Below are 17,878 nucleotides of genomic sequence, written 5' to 3'. Positions count from 1 at the left end.
AAAGTTACTGGATTGAAAACTGACAAGTAAGAGGGCTTTCTACCTGCAGCAAGGATGTAATAGGGTAGTATGGTTAACTGAAGTAAACAACCCTTGTGAAGGAAGCATGGCAAGAACATCCCCCAGGATAACATGGCAACAGCCATGCACAGATCATTCAGTACTTTCTATCCGTGCAAGACTGACACAAAGGTATAAGAACACCACCAGGAGAAATAACTATAAGTCTCAAGTCTAGAACAGTTTTCTAGAATCAAGTAATGTTGGGGAAGTGGCAATCAAATGCATTTGTGTATAAAAAAAAAAGATTTTTTTTAGTCTTGGAAAAAAATAAAATCTGAATTCTTGAAGTAAGTGGAATCCAGGTCACAGGAAAATAAGCAGCTACTGCTGAGTAAAGGGAGAGGAGATGAGGCTAATAAAAAAAGGAAAACAAAAGAGAGCTCATATCTGCAGCTGCAGTCAGTATGTGGTAAAGATGCTTATGGTGGACCTCTCGCAAAGAATCCATCTGCAGCCATCTAGCCCTGCATCTGCTTTTATACCTTCTTTTCATAGTTAAGCAGATCTAGTGACAGCTTTAAACTATTACAGTTAAATACTATTTAAGGCAGCATTCATATAGTTCAGACTCTGTTGAATTACCATCACAATTAACTAATGGTGTTCTCATAACTATGAGTCAGGAGCAACTGGATTCATTTAATGAATTCAAAACACAACATGACCGGCTTGTGAAGAACTAGGTAATCACTGAGAATGTCTAAGCTGCTTTTCCTTTCCTTGCAGAAAAGTAAGGATATGGGGCAAGAAAGTTGTTCTGTGCAACACAAATATCTGATAACTCTGCATTACTCTTTGATTACTATTTCAAGACTGGAGAGAAAGGAGGCGAGTCAGGTAAGTGGAAGTATTCATACTTTCTTCAGGTAATTGTTTTTAGGAATTATTTTACTTATAAGAGGGATATAATCACAATGGTATCCCTGATAATACCATAGACAGTAATGAATATTTCTTTTATAAAATATTTCTGGAAGTGGAATGCACATAGAGCACTCAGCATTACAGAAGATTCAGCAGGTCACCAAGTCTGCTGTGAAGAAACGGAAGGCCATCTGAAACAGTACGGCTTGTATCCAGTCTGATGTCTTTCCTTGATTGTATCCTCAAGTCTTTCAGATGCTTTTGTCAGGAAAAATGCTCTACTTGGTATACCTTAACCTTCTAGTGCTAATTTCAGCACGATTTTTAATCAAGCATTTGTTTTGTGGTGGCTACTTCTCATTACTTGAGTATCAAACATCTGCACATTAGTTTATCACATCATCACTTAACAAGACTACAAAACCAAATATTCTCATTTTCTCTGCAAAGTGACTCCCTTTAGGCACTTAATTATTTCTGTCGCTTTTCCCTGATCTCTTTTTTAATTTGCACAATAAACAAAGAAGAAAGGAGAAACCCCCCTGGAACTAGTATCTTTGTGATATAAAAACTATACTTTTTCTCCTGGACCTGTCAACAACTGTACCATTCCTGTTCAGGCTTCAAAACTATCATCTGATCTTGATTTTATTTCTGTATTCCCATCTCCTACTAGCAAGGAAACACCAACTTACATAAATCTGTAACATAAATATCAAAAAAATCTTTAGTAACCGTTAACATATTTCTTACTTGGAAGAGGCTTAGAATAAACAAAACTTTCCAAGACATGCTGTCTGTATCACCATCAGCTCTAGAGTTTAAAGAATTATTATCTTGTTCTTCATCTAAGCCCTTCTATCAACAACATATTTTCACTCTTATGAATTTATTTCTCACGTTTTAATAAAAGCTTATTATCACTACTAGATGAGATACTAAGGGAAGTGAAGATTACAAAATAACTGCAACATACCTGTGTGACTTTTATGTGATCATGTGGTGTGGGTTCACATAACCCTGTTAAATCAGGATTATAACTTCGTCCATCTGGAAACAGATAGCTGCATCACAAGAAGATTGTTATAAATATGGACATTTCTTTAGCTTTATTAGCTAAATAATACCAATGAAATTTCAAAGGGGCAGAATAAATTACAGTAGACATAAACTAAAATGCATCATCTTTCCTCAGCTATCTTTCTCATCTTCTGGGTGCAACTGAATTGCTACGTGTGCATTATGATACACGCTCAAATCCATTTATAAAAGCACAGGAAAGGTTTTGCTATCACATGCACAGCTACCAGCAGAATGCTTCTGAGCTTTAGTTAGCAGATAACTTTGAGGGGGTAGCTCAACAGAAGAGTATTTTAGATCTTCATTGTACAGTGAGCTTACGCTTGCGTATGTTCCTAGTGATGTGTCCACTGTGACCATCATGCTCGGTGACTCTATGGACTATTTTAAGCAATGGAGCAGAATAGAAAGTAAGAGGCTTTTGTGTAGATCTGTGGATATTATGATATATAAAACATTATTCATGTGTCATAATATATATATGTGTATATCTATGTATATTATGACATACATAAATATGTGTCTATTACAATGAAAATCTACACTGAGAATCCAAGATGCAGACTGGACTTTAAGCAAGAACTGATGGGAGCATTTCAATCCTGTTGGAAACAAATAATAGGTTAAATGATATTACGGAGACCCTAAATTTTTCTCTATTCAGATTTGTTACCTCTAACATGGAAACAATTTCTTGAAAGTCATTTTATTAAGTCATACTATGAAGAAGTTATATTTACATTCTGCATTAACTATTCTCAGCTCTAGTTTTTATTTGCTCAGTTTTCAAGTAGAAATGCTACCATAGTAAGTGTGTTTTTAATTACAGTTATGAAATCATCACACCTGGAAAAAGATTACTGGACTGGGGAGGACTGAGAAAAATTGGAAGACTCTTTAGAGTTTCTCAACCTTTTCTTAAGGATTGATCAATTTACCAGGTTGGGGTTTTTTTTTTTGGTTTTTTTGTTTGTTTCTTCTTTTTATCATGAAGATGTGGACATACCAACATGTATCCCAGTAAACATTCTGACACCAAAAATTTGTCTGCTACTTCAGCCAGCCTAGTAAAAATGTACTACTGCTCCCTATAAACTTAGATTCTCTTATAATTATAAATCTTTTCGGTAAACTATTAGAACTTGGAAAATGTTCCGGCTGCACAATATATAAAAAAGCAATTATAAAGCTTTCAAATCATTGTCCAGAGTTAGACACATGAGTAACTGGCAGTAGTAATTGTTCAATAAGCTTAAGTGCATTTGGGACTCTTGGGTAGGGGGGTGCAGGGGGAAGAGGAGGAAGAAATCAATATGACAGCTGCCCGATTTTATTTTTCTCCTGGAGTTTATCTGCTACGAGATATAGTTTTGGTTAACTTTGGCTAATGGAATTACCTGGAAACAAGTGTTTTTCAAATGAATAAAAGGGATGGTCCTTAAACTCCAAAGGAATACTAAACACTACATCCAGATTTTCTGTTTTAAAGATCTTTAATCTTTAATAACTACCCATAAAATTATTAAAAGAACAAGGAAATCAGAATTTCAGACCTATGGTAACTATAGAAATTTGTACTTACAATCCTTCCCGGCTGCCATCAATTAAAGCTTGAAACAGAGGCTTATTGTGAGGTATGGTCTGCAATATGTTCCCATCGCCAGTCACGTATCCAATGGCCCACTGTCCCAAGCGAGTGCAACTCAGTCTGAAAATGTAGCTTGATAGAAACAGGATGAATAAAAAGTCAGTGTTAATCAGAGAGCAAGGATGGCCTCTGGTTAAGACATTGAATTAGGTCTCTAAAGGTTTGGGTCAAATTCCCAGTTCTGCCTCATGTTCTTTGTATAACGTTAAATAAACCTGCATCTTTTATACTGTCAGTTCCTCATGCACAGAAATAAGGTAGAAGTAGCACCCTACCCCAACTTTTCATTTGCTTGCTTTTTGGTTCCCAAAGGGAAAACTGCACATTCACTGTGAATTGTCCTATTACGTACATTTAGACGTGCCCATAAACCTTTTCAAGAACTGTATAGTATTAAGTGTCCCTAGCTACAACATATACCTTTTGAGCATACACAGGCCAGTAACCTGAATGAATGGAAGGGGAAATATAAAACATCTTTAGATGCGTCAGAAATGTGAATGACAAATAATAAAAACTGCTCTACTAGTAACGTTAATTTTTTGTATACCCGAGGAGATGAACAGGACAGAAGAAATATCACTTCTATTTCATAAAATACCTGACCATACCTACTCAATTGGCCTTAAATTTAAGTACTTCTGTGTGTTACAGGTGATAGCTGGGAGTACACATAAGGTAGACAGAGAGCACAGTAGAAGAAAAAGGAATCTTATAGGCAATAGTATTGGGCATGTTTAGTTCTTCTTAATAAAAACTCTACTCCCTTTAATGTCAGACACCATCTCATATGCAAAAACCTCATTCAGAAAAGCATCCCACAGTGAAATACCACAAACTCAATTTTGTATTATAGAGCAGCTTTTCTTAATTATACATAAGTATTTTATTTCCTTCCAAACTGTTTAAAATGGGAAATCTTAGCCTCCCTGAAGTTCGTCATGGCTCTTAAAAACTTCAATAAGGCCAACATTACATTGAAGTAGTAACTATTCATTTGAACAGAATCTTGTAATTTCCAGGATGTTTTAGACTGATTAAAAAAGCAATTTCACTTCATATTATCTCTTCTTTCACACTCCAGCATTTCACCTAAGCAATTCAGACAGTCATTTTCTGATATGCAATAGAAAGTTATCTTAAAACTCACTCTCTATTTACAAGGAACATAAAGGCAACTTCGGATAATTTCTCTATTACTTCTCTTTTATAATCACAGAATCAGAATCAATAATAGAGAAAATACTAAGTATAGCAATGACTCTCAAAATCAACCTAGTTATCTGACTTCTGTAGAAGTGTTCATGAGCGCCAAGCTGAAAATCAGTGTTATTCCTGGAACCACAAGATTCTTGTACATATGCACTTGACCAGTCAGGTAACTTAAGATTCAGTATATTGTTTGCTAAAAAATCAAAAGAAACCAAGTACAGAATATAGGTATAACTGTTGCTAGACTTCTCTAACAAGTCTCAAAATGATGCTCTTTTAACTATGTATACATGTGATCCTGCAGCAAAGTTAGACAACTAGGCACTAGAGAAAAAAGCTTCATAACTGAAAGGTAAAACTAGCAAAATAAAAGTCAACTAATACAGGATTAAATCCATTAATGAATTTTTATTTCTCCAATCTAAATGAAGAAAAAAACAGGACAACAGAAGTGGCATAAACGGTAAGAGTTCAGTTTGAATAATTAAGCACAGCACCACATAGATGTTATTTAAAAACTACATGTCATGATATTTAATCTGACCGATTCCTTTTCTAGGTGCAGAGTTTGTAATATAGAATCATTATTGGCAAAGAAAAAAAAAGTGAACATAAAAGGAACACATAAGCGCAAATTAAATTAATATTTCAAGTGTGCTACCATGGAAGATGATTTTTACTTTACTATTAAGTAACATTCCAATACAAACTTTGAAAAGCAAATTACGTTTTCAAATGCTTTTCAAGAATGCATTGCTTGTTGTACCTAATTCAGAAGAACAAAGGAAAAGCAACATAATTCAATTTCTTTTTTTTTCCTGTTTGTTTGTGCTTATTTAGACTTCCATGTGCTAATACAGTATTTGTATTTTTTTTGCTTCATAGCACCGTAGAAGTATTACAGCATAAAACCAGATCATGGTTACAAAATTCCTGTGTCTTAAAATCTAAAAGGTCAGCATTTGTTAATTCATTGTTCATTTGTTGAATGTGGAGTTCTGAGTTTTAGTATTAAAATATTTTAAAAAAACACATTTTGATAGAAACCCCAAGTATAAAAAAAAATACCTACTACTATGATTCACTTTGTTACAAAAAAGGCCAAGAATTCAATCCTTCAGTATTGCAGTGAGTTTAAGTATCACGCAATATAGAAGTATGAACCTAGAATAATTATGTAGCTTTGAGATGACACGTTTATTTGGAAAGCAATAATCAGCAAAACTTCTCACCTCCCAGGCTTAGTGCTATATTTTTGCAACCTCGCTTTCACTTCATCATATGTCAGGAATGCCATATATCCAGGATGCGTCACAGCTAAGAAGTTCCAATTCCTTAAGATTGAACCCCACGGCTAAAAAGAGAAGACAAACAATTAAACAGATTCAGCAAGGTAGTTACATATTTCTAATAAAACTCAAGTCGATTTGTCAGAGGGACCTACAGCATTTTAGCCTCAGCTGAAGAACATGCACTTTTGGTTAGAAAATCAAGTGTAAATTTTTGGATAAAGATTTTGAAGACCTTGAATTTAAGGGATCTCCTATTTGTAGCTATGTAAAATATTAAACATCATGTTTAGTTGGAACCTGGAGAGTATGGCTCCATGATGGTTTAATAAAAACACAATTAAGTCTATTCTTCAGAGGTCCTGAGGCACTTTCACAGTTGATAAGTAACACTAACAAATGAAGCCTAATAACGCCACTAATTTTATCTGCCATTCCTTTTCTTAATCTCTACTTCTTGATTTCTTCAGTAATCATAATGGTATTACAGCCAGAAAACAAAACAAATATTGACAGCACTTCATCACAGTCTTTGGTGAGCTGAATAGCAAATGCTTCAGAAAACGCAGTGAAACATGCCTGATATGCTATCATTTCAAAGAATACAGAACAGTCTTTTACTGTAAACGAAGGATGATTTTTAAGTAGTGGATTAATACAAATATATTAAGTGTTCATTGCCAGCATTTGGAGAGACAAGAAACTGACTCTGAAAGGTTTGGAGATTTTTTTTTTTTATGTACTTGTCAAAAAATCAAGGCAGGTGAAGTTAAGCAACACAAGAGAAGAGGCTTGTGTTCTTGTGTGCCCTACAAATTCCCTTTAAAAGGACTTCTAAAGGCCAGCAAGGGAGAGATGAAATGCCTGTGTGACACACTTGAGCAGAGTATCCTAACAGTTCTGCCTAAGATTATGATACTTTTCCCAGGCAAACCCTAACCACTACTTAAACATGGATGAACACCTGTTTTATTTTAAAACTAATATCTCTTCAAAACAGACACATGAAATGGAACAGTAAGTTGTTGGCACAGAGGCCGGAAGAAACCTCAAGTGTTCAAATTTGTACAGAAAAAAGGAGAAAAATTCACAATCCTAGATGCAACACTGCATCTTGCCAGCTCCTCTCTGAACCCTCACCAAAGATGGATGCCAGGAGGCTTCATCACATGAAAAACATTAATTGCCCTAACTAGAGAAAAAAGGGAGTTGACCGTTTCCCCTTCACCACGCCAGCACTGACGCTTCCTTCACAAAAACACAATGTTCTTTCTCCTGTTGTATTACTCAACTGCACGCATATGAATCAAAAAGGATGATCAAACACTCGGTACTTTGGCGTTTTGTTGGCCCGTGGTAATATAAAGGCTCGCTACAGTACATTATAAACAAAACTCAAGTAGCATGCAAATTCCTTGGTTAATGACAACCATCAAGCTTCTAAGTTGACAGTTCTAAGTTGACAGTAGACGGTATCTTCCTCAAATGCCTGGACTCTGTACACAGTACCACGCTGCTGCTATACCTAGAAAATGATGTGACAGTACAACTGAAAATCAAAGGGCCAGAACTCATAGCTTGCCTTGTGCACACAGAGTATTGCAAAAGCAGAAGTGTTAAATGGGAAAAAGATTCGTACGCTTTCTCTTCTACGGAAACATTTTTGCGTAAAAGCACAGCTTCACTGAGCACATTAATAGTGACAGAATGAAGTTCCTTTACTTCAAAGCATCTACGTATTCTGCTGTGCTAACTTCATCTCTGGGCAGAGAACACAGCACTTCGAGCCGTGCACACATACAGTGGGGAGGCAGGGGGAGCAACTTCACTTTACAGGACCTCCATGAAAAGTAGTCTTGCTTTCTTCTGCGAGTAAGCATCATGATAAACGTAGCTTTGCTGTAACACAAGCCACAGTTGGCAAAACAGTATTTTGATTACTTAAACAACTGGGATTTTCTCTCCGTGGGTGTACGCACACATAGTTACAGAAGCTGTTTAAAAACTAGAGAAGTAAAATGTAACCTCTGGGAGAGGTTCTCAGACCAAGTTCAGTGCAAGTTCATTTCAACAGTTACACTGCTATTGCACAAGTTGGTAATCTGTTTGGCAAAAATCCTCTCTCTGTTTTTTTTTGTTAAATTAGAAGTTAATTCTAACCAGTCTTCTCTCCTTATATCTATCGGTACTGCTGATCCCCCTTTTCTAGCCCAAGGGATGGTAATGAATCAAACCAGCAATGGCCTCACAAAGAAACGGATGCAAAGAGATATTCATTGGCTCACAGAACAAGGAAAATAAATCTCATTTGAGGCTTCTGTCCTGAAGTTTAATGCAATCTATAGGACCGCACATAGGGTCAGAACGAACTGTTACTTCTCAGATCACTGCTTCTCATTTAATTTTATATTCGATGTACAGATTAAAACAAATAAAAAAGCAACCAAATCCTGTTATTATTTGTAAGTAGAATGCTTAGGGGGAAAAAAATATTACAGAAAGGAACCTTAAATAAATGCATTTTATTGTGATGTATGTTGCAGCCGATGGGTTTCAGATATTTTGAGTCAAGTCTGAGATCAGTATTTGGGCTTGATTACTAACCTGAACACCATATTAGTTTGCCAAATACTGAATAAAAGGGAGAAACTTTGGCAGAGACAGATCCCAAGGCAGCAACATTCAGACAGGAATGCTTGATCATATCAAGCTCCACATGAAGGGCAAAGCTTAGGGGGATTTTACTAAATCAGCATAAAGTGCAATAATCTATATTTTCTAGTTTATTTTTTCATCAAAGAGAACCCCCAAAGTTTTGTTCAAACCTCCATAACCTGTGTGTGTTTTAATAAGTGACCAATGTTTGTGGTTAAATTAAACCGAGTTTAAACCATAACATTTTCAACTTTGATACAGTTTTGACTCAGAACAGAGAAGAGATTATCAAAATCAAAACTCTGTAAACTAAAATCATTAATCGTCTCCTGCCAATTCTTAATATCAACTTCATAATGGCACCCTTTCCCATAACAGCAAAACCAAGAAAGCTAAACCGAGATTATCACAGAATAACATGGAAGATGGAACAAACATATGGCCCAGGCTTAGGCATAAAATTGGTATTTTGAACATATTTCTAAAAGGCTAAAGAATAACGGAACCAGTTTATCACTGTATGGGGTAAATGAAAGTAAACGATCAAGTATATTTCAAAGATTCCTATATACAAAAGAAATATTCAACAGTGACAACTTCCGAATCAATTAATCTAATATGGATGCAAACCGGCATGGCCTTCTATATTGACTGAAATAGTTCAAGTATGTTCTGTAGAAGGGACACAAGGTCAACAGAGGTACGTAACATAAATACAAGTTTATTTCAGATAAATATTACCTATTAACAACAATACAATTAATGCTATTCCCAAAGATAGTCCCTTATTGTAAATAAACAGCAGAGCATTAATGGCAAAAATAAGTTCATAAAAGAAAGAGGCCTACTAAAAAAAGTCATATGTACCTTTCCTTATGTGTTTGTAGAGACACTTCATATATACATAGATACAAAAGCACAATGAAAACACAAGTAAAATTTAGATAAATACCCAAAGGCCAACATTTCTAGGAATGCATTTAAGAATAGTGAAAAATAAGTAGCAGCAAACACAAATATATTGTATTCATACGAAATACATGCGGAAATGAAGCAGGCGTTGTTGGATGTTTTTAGTTCTTCAGATGTAGGTGTTGATGCTCCAAACATCTCTGAAGGACTAAATAAAATGCACAAATTATTTCTGAATTCTAGTGTTTTCAGTTATTTAAGTTTTTTTAAAAAAAAATCTGCTTCCTTCACCTATAGGTACTTGCCTGAGGGCACTAAGCTTCTCAAATTCATACAAGTATCTAAAATTTTCAAATCTTACCTGAAATAATCTAGTGAAGATATCAAATTCAAAAATTGAAATGTAGTCATTGCAGGTCAAGTCAATAGTAGATTTAAGAGCCATTGCTTCCAAACCAGAGCTTATCTGATGAACTTCATGAAGGCACTGCCTGAACACTTTCCATGGCACTATAGTTCTGTGAGAGGGGTGGAAATAATAAATTTAATAAAACCACACATTTAAGATTTGATACCTTATTTAGACGTCAGAAATGGAGTTTTAAAGAAGTGAAATATTAATTTGGTTTCTCTGAAGACAAAAAAAAAAACCCAAACCAAACAAAACCCCCCAAGTTTTCTGAAAGCAACCTAAGCAAATGAAAGAACAGTTAAATTTCCTTTAAACACAGTCAAAGAAAGTATCATTTATTTTACAACAATAAATACTCAAGCTTCCTTAGGAGGACAACAAAAAGAACACTGCAGAAACTGAAATATCCTACACCAAGCAGGTGTGACAACCAACCTCACACCTTCTCAAAGATAACATAAGGACCAGCTGTGTGCTTGGTAAAGAATTCCTTTTTTCACAGCCTCTCTTCTCAGAATGATAAGCATCAATGTAGTATCTACCATGATGACATTTTTTATAGCTAAAGCTCATAAACACTGGTCAAGTAACCTGATAGCAATCAACTAAACACCACCAATGCTAGTCCAAGGCCTGTCATAGCCCCTGACAGTTACAGGTACATTAGAAGACGCATCTTCTCAGATCTTCACCTTCACACATTCTTGCAGGATGGGGAGTATTTTCAGACAGTAGTGCATGTAGGAAAAGGTGGGAAATCAGGATAGAGGGAAATTAAAATTATCCTCTCTAATACGAAGCCGAGTTCTGTCAAATTCAGTTTCTATTTGCATAGTCAGAAATAATACAGATTAGTTATTTTGCCAACAAAGTGCTTATATTTGGAATCTGATCACTTGGAAGTGCCCTGTTTTATCACTCTCAAAACTATGAGAAATTGTTCAATAACAGCAATTTTTCTTCTCATTTCACTAGGGTCAAATTTAAATTTTGCAAAGCCATAACACCTTGTCTTAAAGTTCTGCCTCACACTGAGAGCAGACTATACGATATCTTAAAAACATTTTAATTAACTGAAAAATAATCAACATATAACTATTAATCATATATAACTATTTTCAGGACTTAACAAGATCTCTCACATTCATAATAATATTTTTTTAATAACCGTTAAAATGACAAAAGACACAGACCTCAAAACTTATCAATATTTCTGGCAATTTTTATGACTTCACATTGACTTATTTTTGTAAGACACAAAATATTTTATTCCAGTTTCCCTAACTATTTTCTTATGCAGAAATGCATGTTACTTATGTATATTACTTGGTAGTACAGTACTGTGAAAAAAAAAGACTGACTGTATTAAGTTGTTACTGCATAATAAATACGCTGCAGTTAACCTAAAGTAAAACAAATAGTAATTTGAAGTACAAGACTAAACATGTGCTCCTGTATTTCTAGTGCATCAGGCATTTACTGCATTTATAAGTGCAAAGAAATCTACTTGTTACTTAGAGGCTTACATTGAGAAAGTCATAAATGATAAAACGCGAAGTTCAATAGATCTCAGCAGATACTTTCATCTGTGTATGAAAAACAGGAAACCACAGAGAGCTGACGAGAGATACCACATCAGATGCCATTTAAGAAAGAATGCACATCAAATTTTGATTATGGTAAAGAGAGAATGAAATACTGCACTAAGTTCAGAGAACATAGTTGGAAAACGTCATTGCTTTTGTGGTGTTAAAGTTGTTAAAGTGCCTATTCCTTATTTAGTTCCTGTAAATGTGGCTCTAAAGTACATCCTGATTCTCTATGTAAAACATCCTAAACAGTTATAGCACTGTGATTATGCCAAAATGGGGTTAGAAAAGTTTTTTTGGGTCGTGAGTGATTTTGCGCACACATGTGTGTGTCAAAATTCACTAAATTCAGCAGATTTTTTTTCCTGCAGCTTTGTGAAATAGGCCTTTTATCTTCTGCTTTCCTAAATAAAGGTGAGAATTGGTTGTTGAAATTGTTAACTCCTGTTTCTCGACAGCTACTTTTTATACAGCTATCATTCCTAAATACTTCGAAAAGCTCCAGCCAGGGATCATTTCTCCCATAACGTGTCTCTCCAGTTTATATATACAAACTGCTGCACTCTTCTGTGACCTTGCAAGACAGCACACACTCACTCAAAATGAGGGTGTTACCAAGACTTTACAAGGTGAAGGTTTCTGCCACATCCTCCTCTTCTGCTCCTGTGTCACTGAAATCTGGTGACCTTTTCAGGCACACTGTGAAACACCCTCCTCTGACAGAGGTCTAGGAGGGGGTCACGCAGAATGCTTCCCACAGTGAAGGGTCTGAAAGAACATTTCATAGATGGCTGGCAAGTTGAGTTTCTGTTTGACTTAACATTTCATTGCTGTTGCTTTCTTGTGTTTTAAGGGTTACACAGCCTCTGAAGGCATCTTTTCATTATGCAAATCCAAAGAGTTATTTCAATTGTTTGGGAAGGTGTCAGGGGCAGTGCGAGGGGGAAGGAAACAGGACGAATCAGACCAAGATTGAGATTGGGACTGTCATAGTCAATAGCATGCTTAGATTGTTGTTTAAACATATGTGTGTGTGTGTGTGTCTGTGTGTGTGTGTGTGTAAAAAAAAAAAAAAAGGATTCTGTTTGTAATGAAATACTGCCTGCAGCGTTTTGCTCCTGAACCACAGAAGGTATCTCCAATAAATATTTTCAGTGATCCTTTTCCTTGTAATATTTGTTGCATCATGCCCTAATGATACCCTGCACTGGAGGCTGGCAGGTATTCTGCACACGCCTCATGCTATTAGGCTGACCTGTGGACACTTGTCTAGGAGGAGATGAGTTAGTCAGTGCTACTACAGCTCATCAGAAAGATGTGATTTGACATCCCAGTAGCATTAGGTTGAGGAAGTGCAGTGTGCCTCAGTGCTTCAGGTATTTAATCACAGTTAAGTGAGCTATCCCTTGCAGAAGAGCACACGTGACTCCAGCTGAGACGATGTCCAGGGGAGTATCTCACGTGAGAGGATGGTACTGCAGTGACTGTACTTGCCTCAAATGTTTGATGCCCAAAGGTAAGAGCCCTACTACGGATGCACACATGAACAGATACACCCAGGGCTTTTGTAACAGTTTCTCTTTCTATAATACAATTTGGGGGAAAAAAAAACCAGGACACTGAAGTATACAAAAATATCCTACTACGTTGCATGTACATACTGTTATTGTGCTACATGTTACTTTATTATGACCTTCAATTAGTTCAAAATCTTCAAAGATAGTTTTAGAAGGAAACAAAAATATGAAGGAAGCAGAAATGCACACCTTATACAGCAGAAAAAGGTTTTGGAGGACCTCTTACAAGGAAAACCCAATCTCTATCTGCCAAACTGTTAGGAAACAATTCAACCATACAGTGTCTTTGTACTGCCTTTCCTCATCATTAGACTAGAAGCAAGCTCATACCGAATTAAGGAAAGAAAACACAAAATAAAACAAATGATCACGAATAATTTTTCCTGAAGAGGCTTTTTGCACACATCTTATCTCTCTCAAATCAACAAAACTATCTGCATCTTGGCAGACTGGGGCTGCCTTATGTAAGAGTTGTATCAAAAACCTTTAAAAATGCCATTTCTCCGCCAAGCCTCTCAAAATGAGACTACTTCGACATTTCTTCTGCAATAGTAAGCGTATTTGAAGAACTATGAATTAAAAAAATGTTCTGATCAAAGTATAAGCTTTTTAAAAGTACTTTTATATAGGATAGTATCTATTTACTATTATTGACACATGTCAAAGGGAAGTGTCACTCCATACAAATACAGTGTTCTAAACACCACCCACACAACTTTCATATGCCTAAAGGAGAAGGATTAGTGTCCTGCATATAATTTGCAAGTGACTTAGCAGAGGAATCTGGGTCGTCCCTTCCCTCCTACCCTGATCATGTGTACATAGGATTTTCTTAAACTCCCTGAAAGCTCCTGCATTATTAAAAAGCAAAAGACATTAAAATAAACCTGGAGAAGAGGCAAGTATTTTCTGAGCGTGCAGAGTACGCTACTTCAGTAGAACTGCAGAGATGCAGCTATTCCAGAATGTCAAGTGACACTGCTCTCATTTGAGCCAGAGCAGACCACAAGTATGTCTAGGAAGGCAAACATGTACCTGTGTGACTTACAGTGAACATTTTTGTCTGCAAGAGACTCTCTCAAATGTGGCCAGAAAACATAACGTGAAAAGGGCATTACTGTATCCAGAGCAAACTCAAAAATATTCAAGCAAATACTGACCCAGATAGAAACAACATTCTTTGCGAGTCTGCAGTGAGCAATTTGGGTTTCGGTTTATCGTCACTGAACAGAGCATTTTCTTAAGACTGCTGCTTCAGTTTTAAGTGAGAGGCCACATGTTTTCATTGCTTCTGAACTGCAGAGCAAACAATTGACACACAGAAGGCTTGAGAAGTTCAGTCCTGAGGGAAAAAAGGAATGCTGCCATATCGTGCCAGTACAATCGTTAAATAGTGACATCATGCAGAACAAATATAGAAGAATCTAACATGAGAAGAGAAGGTAAAAGAGATAAAATGAGCCTTATGAAACAGGGAAAATATACCGCCAAAATTATCCACTTCCAAAGCTGCATAACTTGATATTGCTGAAAAGACAGCAAGTTAGTGCTTCCTTAAGGGATGCAGGAAGTCTGCATTTCCTGAAGCGTCCCCAAAGGGATACACTTATCTATATATTTCCAACTCTGATCTCTAACCACAAATCCAAAGCACACCCATGCTTTTGCACATCCTTTTATACTTAAAACACTGCCTCTCCTGCCTGTCCATTGCGGATCTGTTCTCCTGTCTCATAACCTTGTATGCCAACTATTACAACTTTTATTTCTCCATCCTTTGTACTTGCAATTTTACCATTCTAAGCCACACAGAATACTGTGAAAACCGTTGCCCTTTTCTGGTTTTTAATCATATCTTGACACTTTCCACTGACTAGCTCTTCTCTGTAATATTATCTGTCTTCTTGTTCAAACCTGTTTATCTCATCTCGTATTTACATGAAAAAGATCTAGTGAGATTTATGTCCCATTACTAGCACCCAGGGAACAGTACCTTCTGCCTCTAGCTCAAGTTTTTAAACAAGGGTACCAATAAGCCTATTTCCCATGCTACTGATCAGCTGAGGGAGGAACCATTCTCTAAAAGGCCCATTCCCTATTAACTTCTTTAAAAGTTCCTGTTGCCAAAACATCTGTCTTGATAGTGATGAAGGCTATGGCACTTGGATCACTGCCTCTTCCTCTTTCACAGAATCATGGAATCAAGGAATTATGGAATTTTAGAGTTGGAAGGGACCTCTAGAGATCATCTAGTCCAACTCCCCTGGCAAAGCAAGATTGCCTAGAGCACATCACTCAGGACTGCATCCAGGCGGGTCTTGAAAGTCTCCAGAGAAGGGGACTCCACAGCCTCCCTGGGCAGCCTGTTCCAGTGCTCTGTCACCCTCACCGTAAAGAAGTTTTTTCTCATATTTGATCAGAACTTCCTATGTTCCAGCTTGTGCCCGTTACCCCTCGTCCTGTTACCGGGAACCACTGAAAAGAGTCTGCCTCCATCCTCCTTAAACCCACCCTTTAGATACTTGTAAACGTTAATAAGGTCCCCCCTCAGCCTTCTCTTCTCCAGGCTAAAGAATCCCAGCTCTCTCAGCCTTTCCTCATAAGGGAGATGCTCCAATCCCTCAGTCATCTTAGTTGCCCTACGCTGGACCTGCTCCAGTAGTTCTCTGTGTCTCTTGAACTGGGGAGCCCAGAGCTGGACACAGTACTCCAGTTGTGGCCTCACCAGTGCAGAATAGAGGGGGAGGATGACCTCCCTTGACATGCTGGCCACACTCTTCCCTATGCAGCCCACAATTCCATAGGCCTTCTTGGCGACAAGGGCACATTGCTTGCTCATGGATAATTTACTGTCTAACAAGACCCCCCAGATCCTTTTCTTCAGAGCTGCTTTCCAGCAGGTCCACCCCTAACCTATACTGGTGCCTGACATTCTTCTTCCCCAGGTGCAGGACCCTACACTTGTCCTTGTTGAACCTCATTAGGTTCTTCTCTGCCCAGCTCTCCAGCCTGTCAAGGTCACACTGGATGGCACCATGGCCCTCTGGGGTGTCAGCCACCCCACCCATCTCTCTGTATCTTTGGCTTCCCTTTACACTGTAGTTCATGCTCACATTTGAAGCTTTCTGGGCCAGGACCACCATTTTTACAGTGTTGGGGCAACAGTAGGGCTCTCGGGTGCTATCAGCAGCAAGAACGTGAAATCAAGTAATAAATTAAGGGATCAACAAAGTGTTAAAACCTAGCCTATCTGAGGTCTCACTTTCGGACAGCTAAATGTTTTCAAGTTAAGTGGTGCATTGTGGTCTGCCTGTTTTACTGCTGCTCCTCTGAACCCAAGCCGCAGATGCTACGTCTGTTCTGAGCCAAAAAGCACTGACCACAGCAGAACCACAGCCAAAATTTAGAATCTCAATCTGAAATACCTGTTTAACTGCTACTGAGAAATCAATAGCCATATTTTTTCCTAAATTCCAATAAAAAAATAAAAACATTTCAGGCCTCAGCTGGAAAAAAAAAGTATAAGGACATTAAAATAGTAATGTGTTTGACCCTAGCAGTGAAAGAATTTCTATTTCCTCAGAAAATAAAAGGTGGGGGGAAATCCATTTATCTGACAAAACTAACAGAAATGCTTTCAATTTTTTTGAGGTTTCACAATGAAGAGTAAAACTTTAAAAGTTAAAATAAGTGGCAGAACTATGGAGAATTGAAAAATCTAAGAACATTGACATTTCGCTGCTGATTCATTCTGCAACATGAAGACAGCCACAAATCACAAAATTCAATAGTTACAAAGCCCTGCATGACTTCACTGGAGCTTTCAAATTCAGAGGCTGGAAAGATCATGTCACTGTTAGGTCATCTCGCCTACTCTCTTTCTCGGTTCAGGATTGCTCCCAGTGGTATTGTGCACATTTTTGCTCAGAACAGAAAACTGGTAAAAGATGTAAGGTGCTATTAAAATGAGCAAGGATCCAGGGGAAATTAACATCAAGCACTATACAGTGATAAAATGTGGATAATGAAGAAGCTATCAGATTATGTTTTACATGCATATTTACAGCCCACTGGGGGTTACTAAAGTATCTGTAAACAAATGTAACTGCTGATTACATGCTTTACAATTTCACAGTTCCATTTAACATTACTGTTTAGCTGCACATTTAACTATCATTTGCTTCAGTACAACTATAATGGTAAACCATGGGTGAAGATTTAGTCCAATAAAACCACTTGCTCCAATAATTGTATTCTAGTAATCAGTACAAATTCAAAAATCACACCTTCTCAATTTCACTGCTTTCCTGCTTTTGACACCATCAAGCTCTTCCTTGGTATAGATCTTAACCTAAAATCATGACCTTGACTATGGTGTAAAGCTTGTGTCAATTTATTCCTCAGTTTTTCTTCAGCCGGCTCCTTTATTTTCTTTAAGAGGCTCTCTTCCTCCCCATAGCCTGTGAATATACCAAAGAGCTCCATTCTCAGTCTACTGCAGTCATCCAGCCTTTGCTAAGTTCTCATTTGTTCCTGATTTTTGTTTTCAGAAAGCAAATCCAAAATTCTCTCTATTC

The 17,878-nt window shown here is 37.1% G+C and overlaps 1 protein-coding gene across 7 annotated transcripts in view; it reads right to left on the bottom strand.

Annotated features, from left to right (window-relative positions):
* The window catches only part of CBLB (Cbl proto-oncogene B), a 133,213-nt gene that overhangs the window by 45,789 nt on the left and 69,546 nt on the right, over nt 1-17,878 (bottom strand). For all 7 annotated transcript variants that reach the window (XM_054188516.1, XM_054188513.1, XM_054188514.1 and 4 more), the window contains 4 exons: nt 10,085-10,241; nt 6,100-6,221; nt 3,590-3,727; nt 1,904-1,991 (listed from right to left, as the gene is read on the bottom strand). In XM_054188516.1, the coding sequence (XP_054044491.1) occupies nt 1,904-1,991; nt 3,590-3,727; nt 6,100-6,221; nt 10,085-10,241 (505 nt within the window). The remainder of the gene's footprint in view (nt 1-1,903; nt 1,992-3,589; nt 3,728-6,099; nt 6,222-10,084; nt 10,242-17,878) is intronic.

The sequence above is a fragment of the Rissa tridactyla genome, chromosome 1, assembly GCF_028500815.1.
Source record: "Rissa tridactyla isolate bRisTri1 chromosome 1, bRisTri1.patW.cur.20221130, whole genome shotgun sequence".
Lineage (NCBI taxonomy): Eukaryota > Metazoa > Chordata > Aves > Charadriiformes > Laridae > Rissa > Rissa tridactyla.
This window is presented reverse-complemented; position numbering and strand designations above follow the sequence as displayed.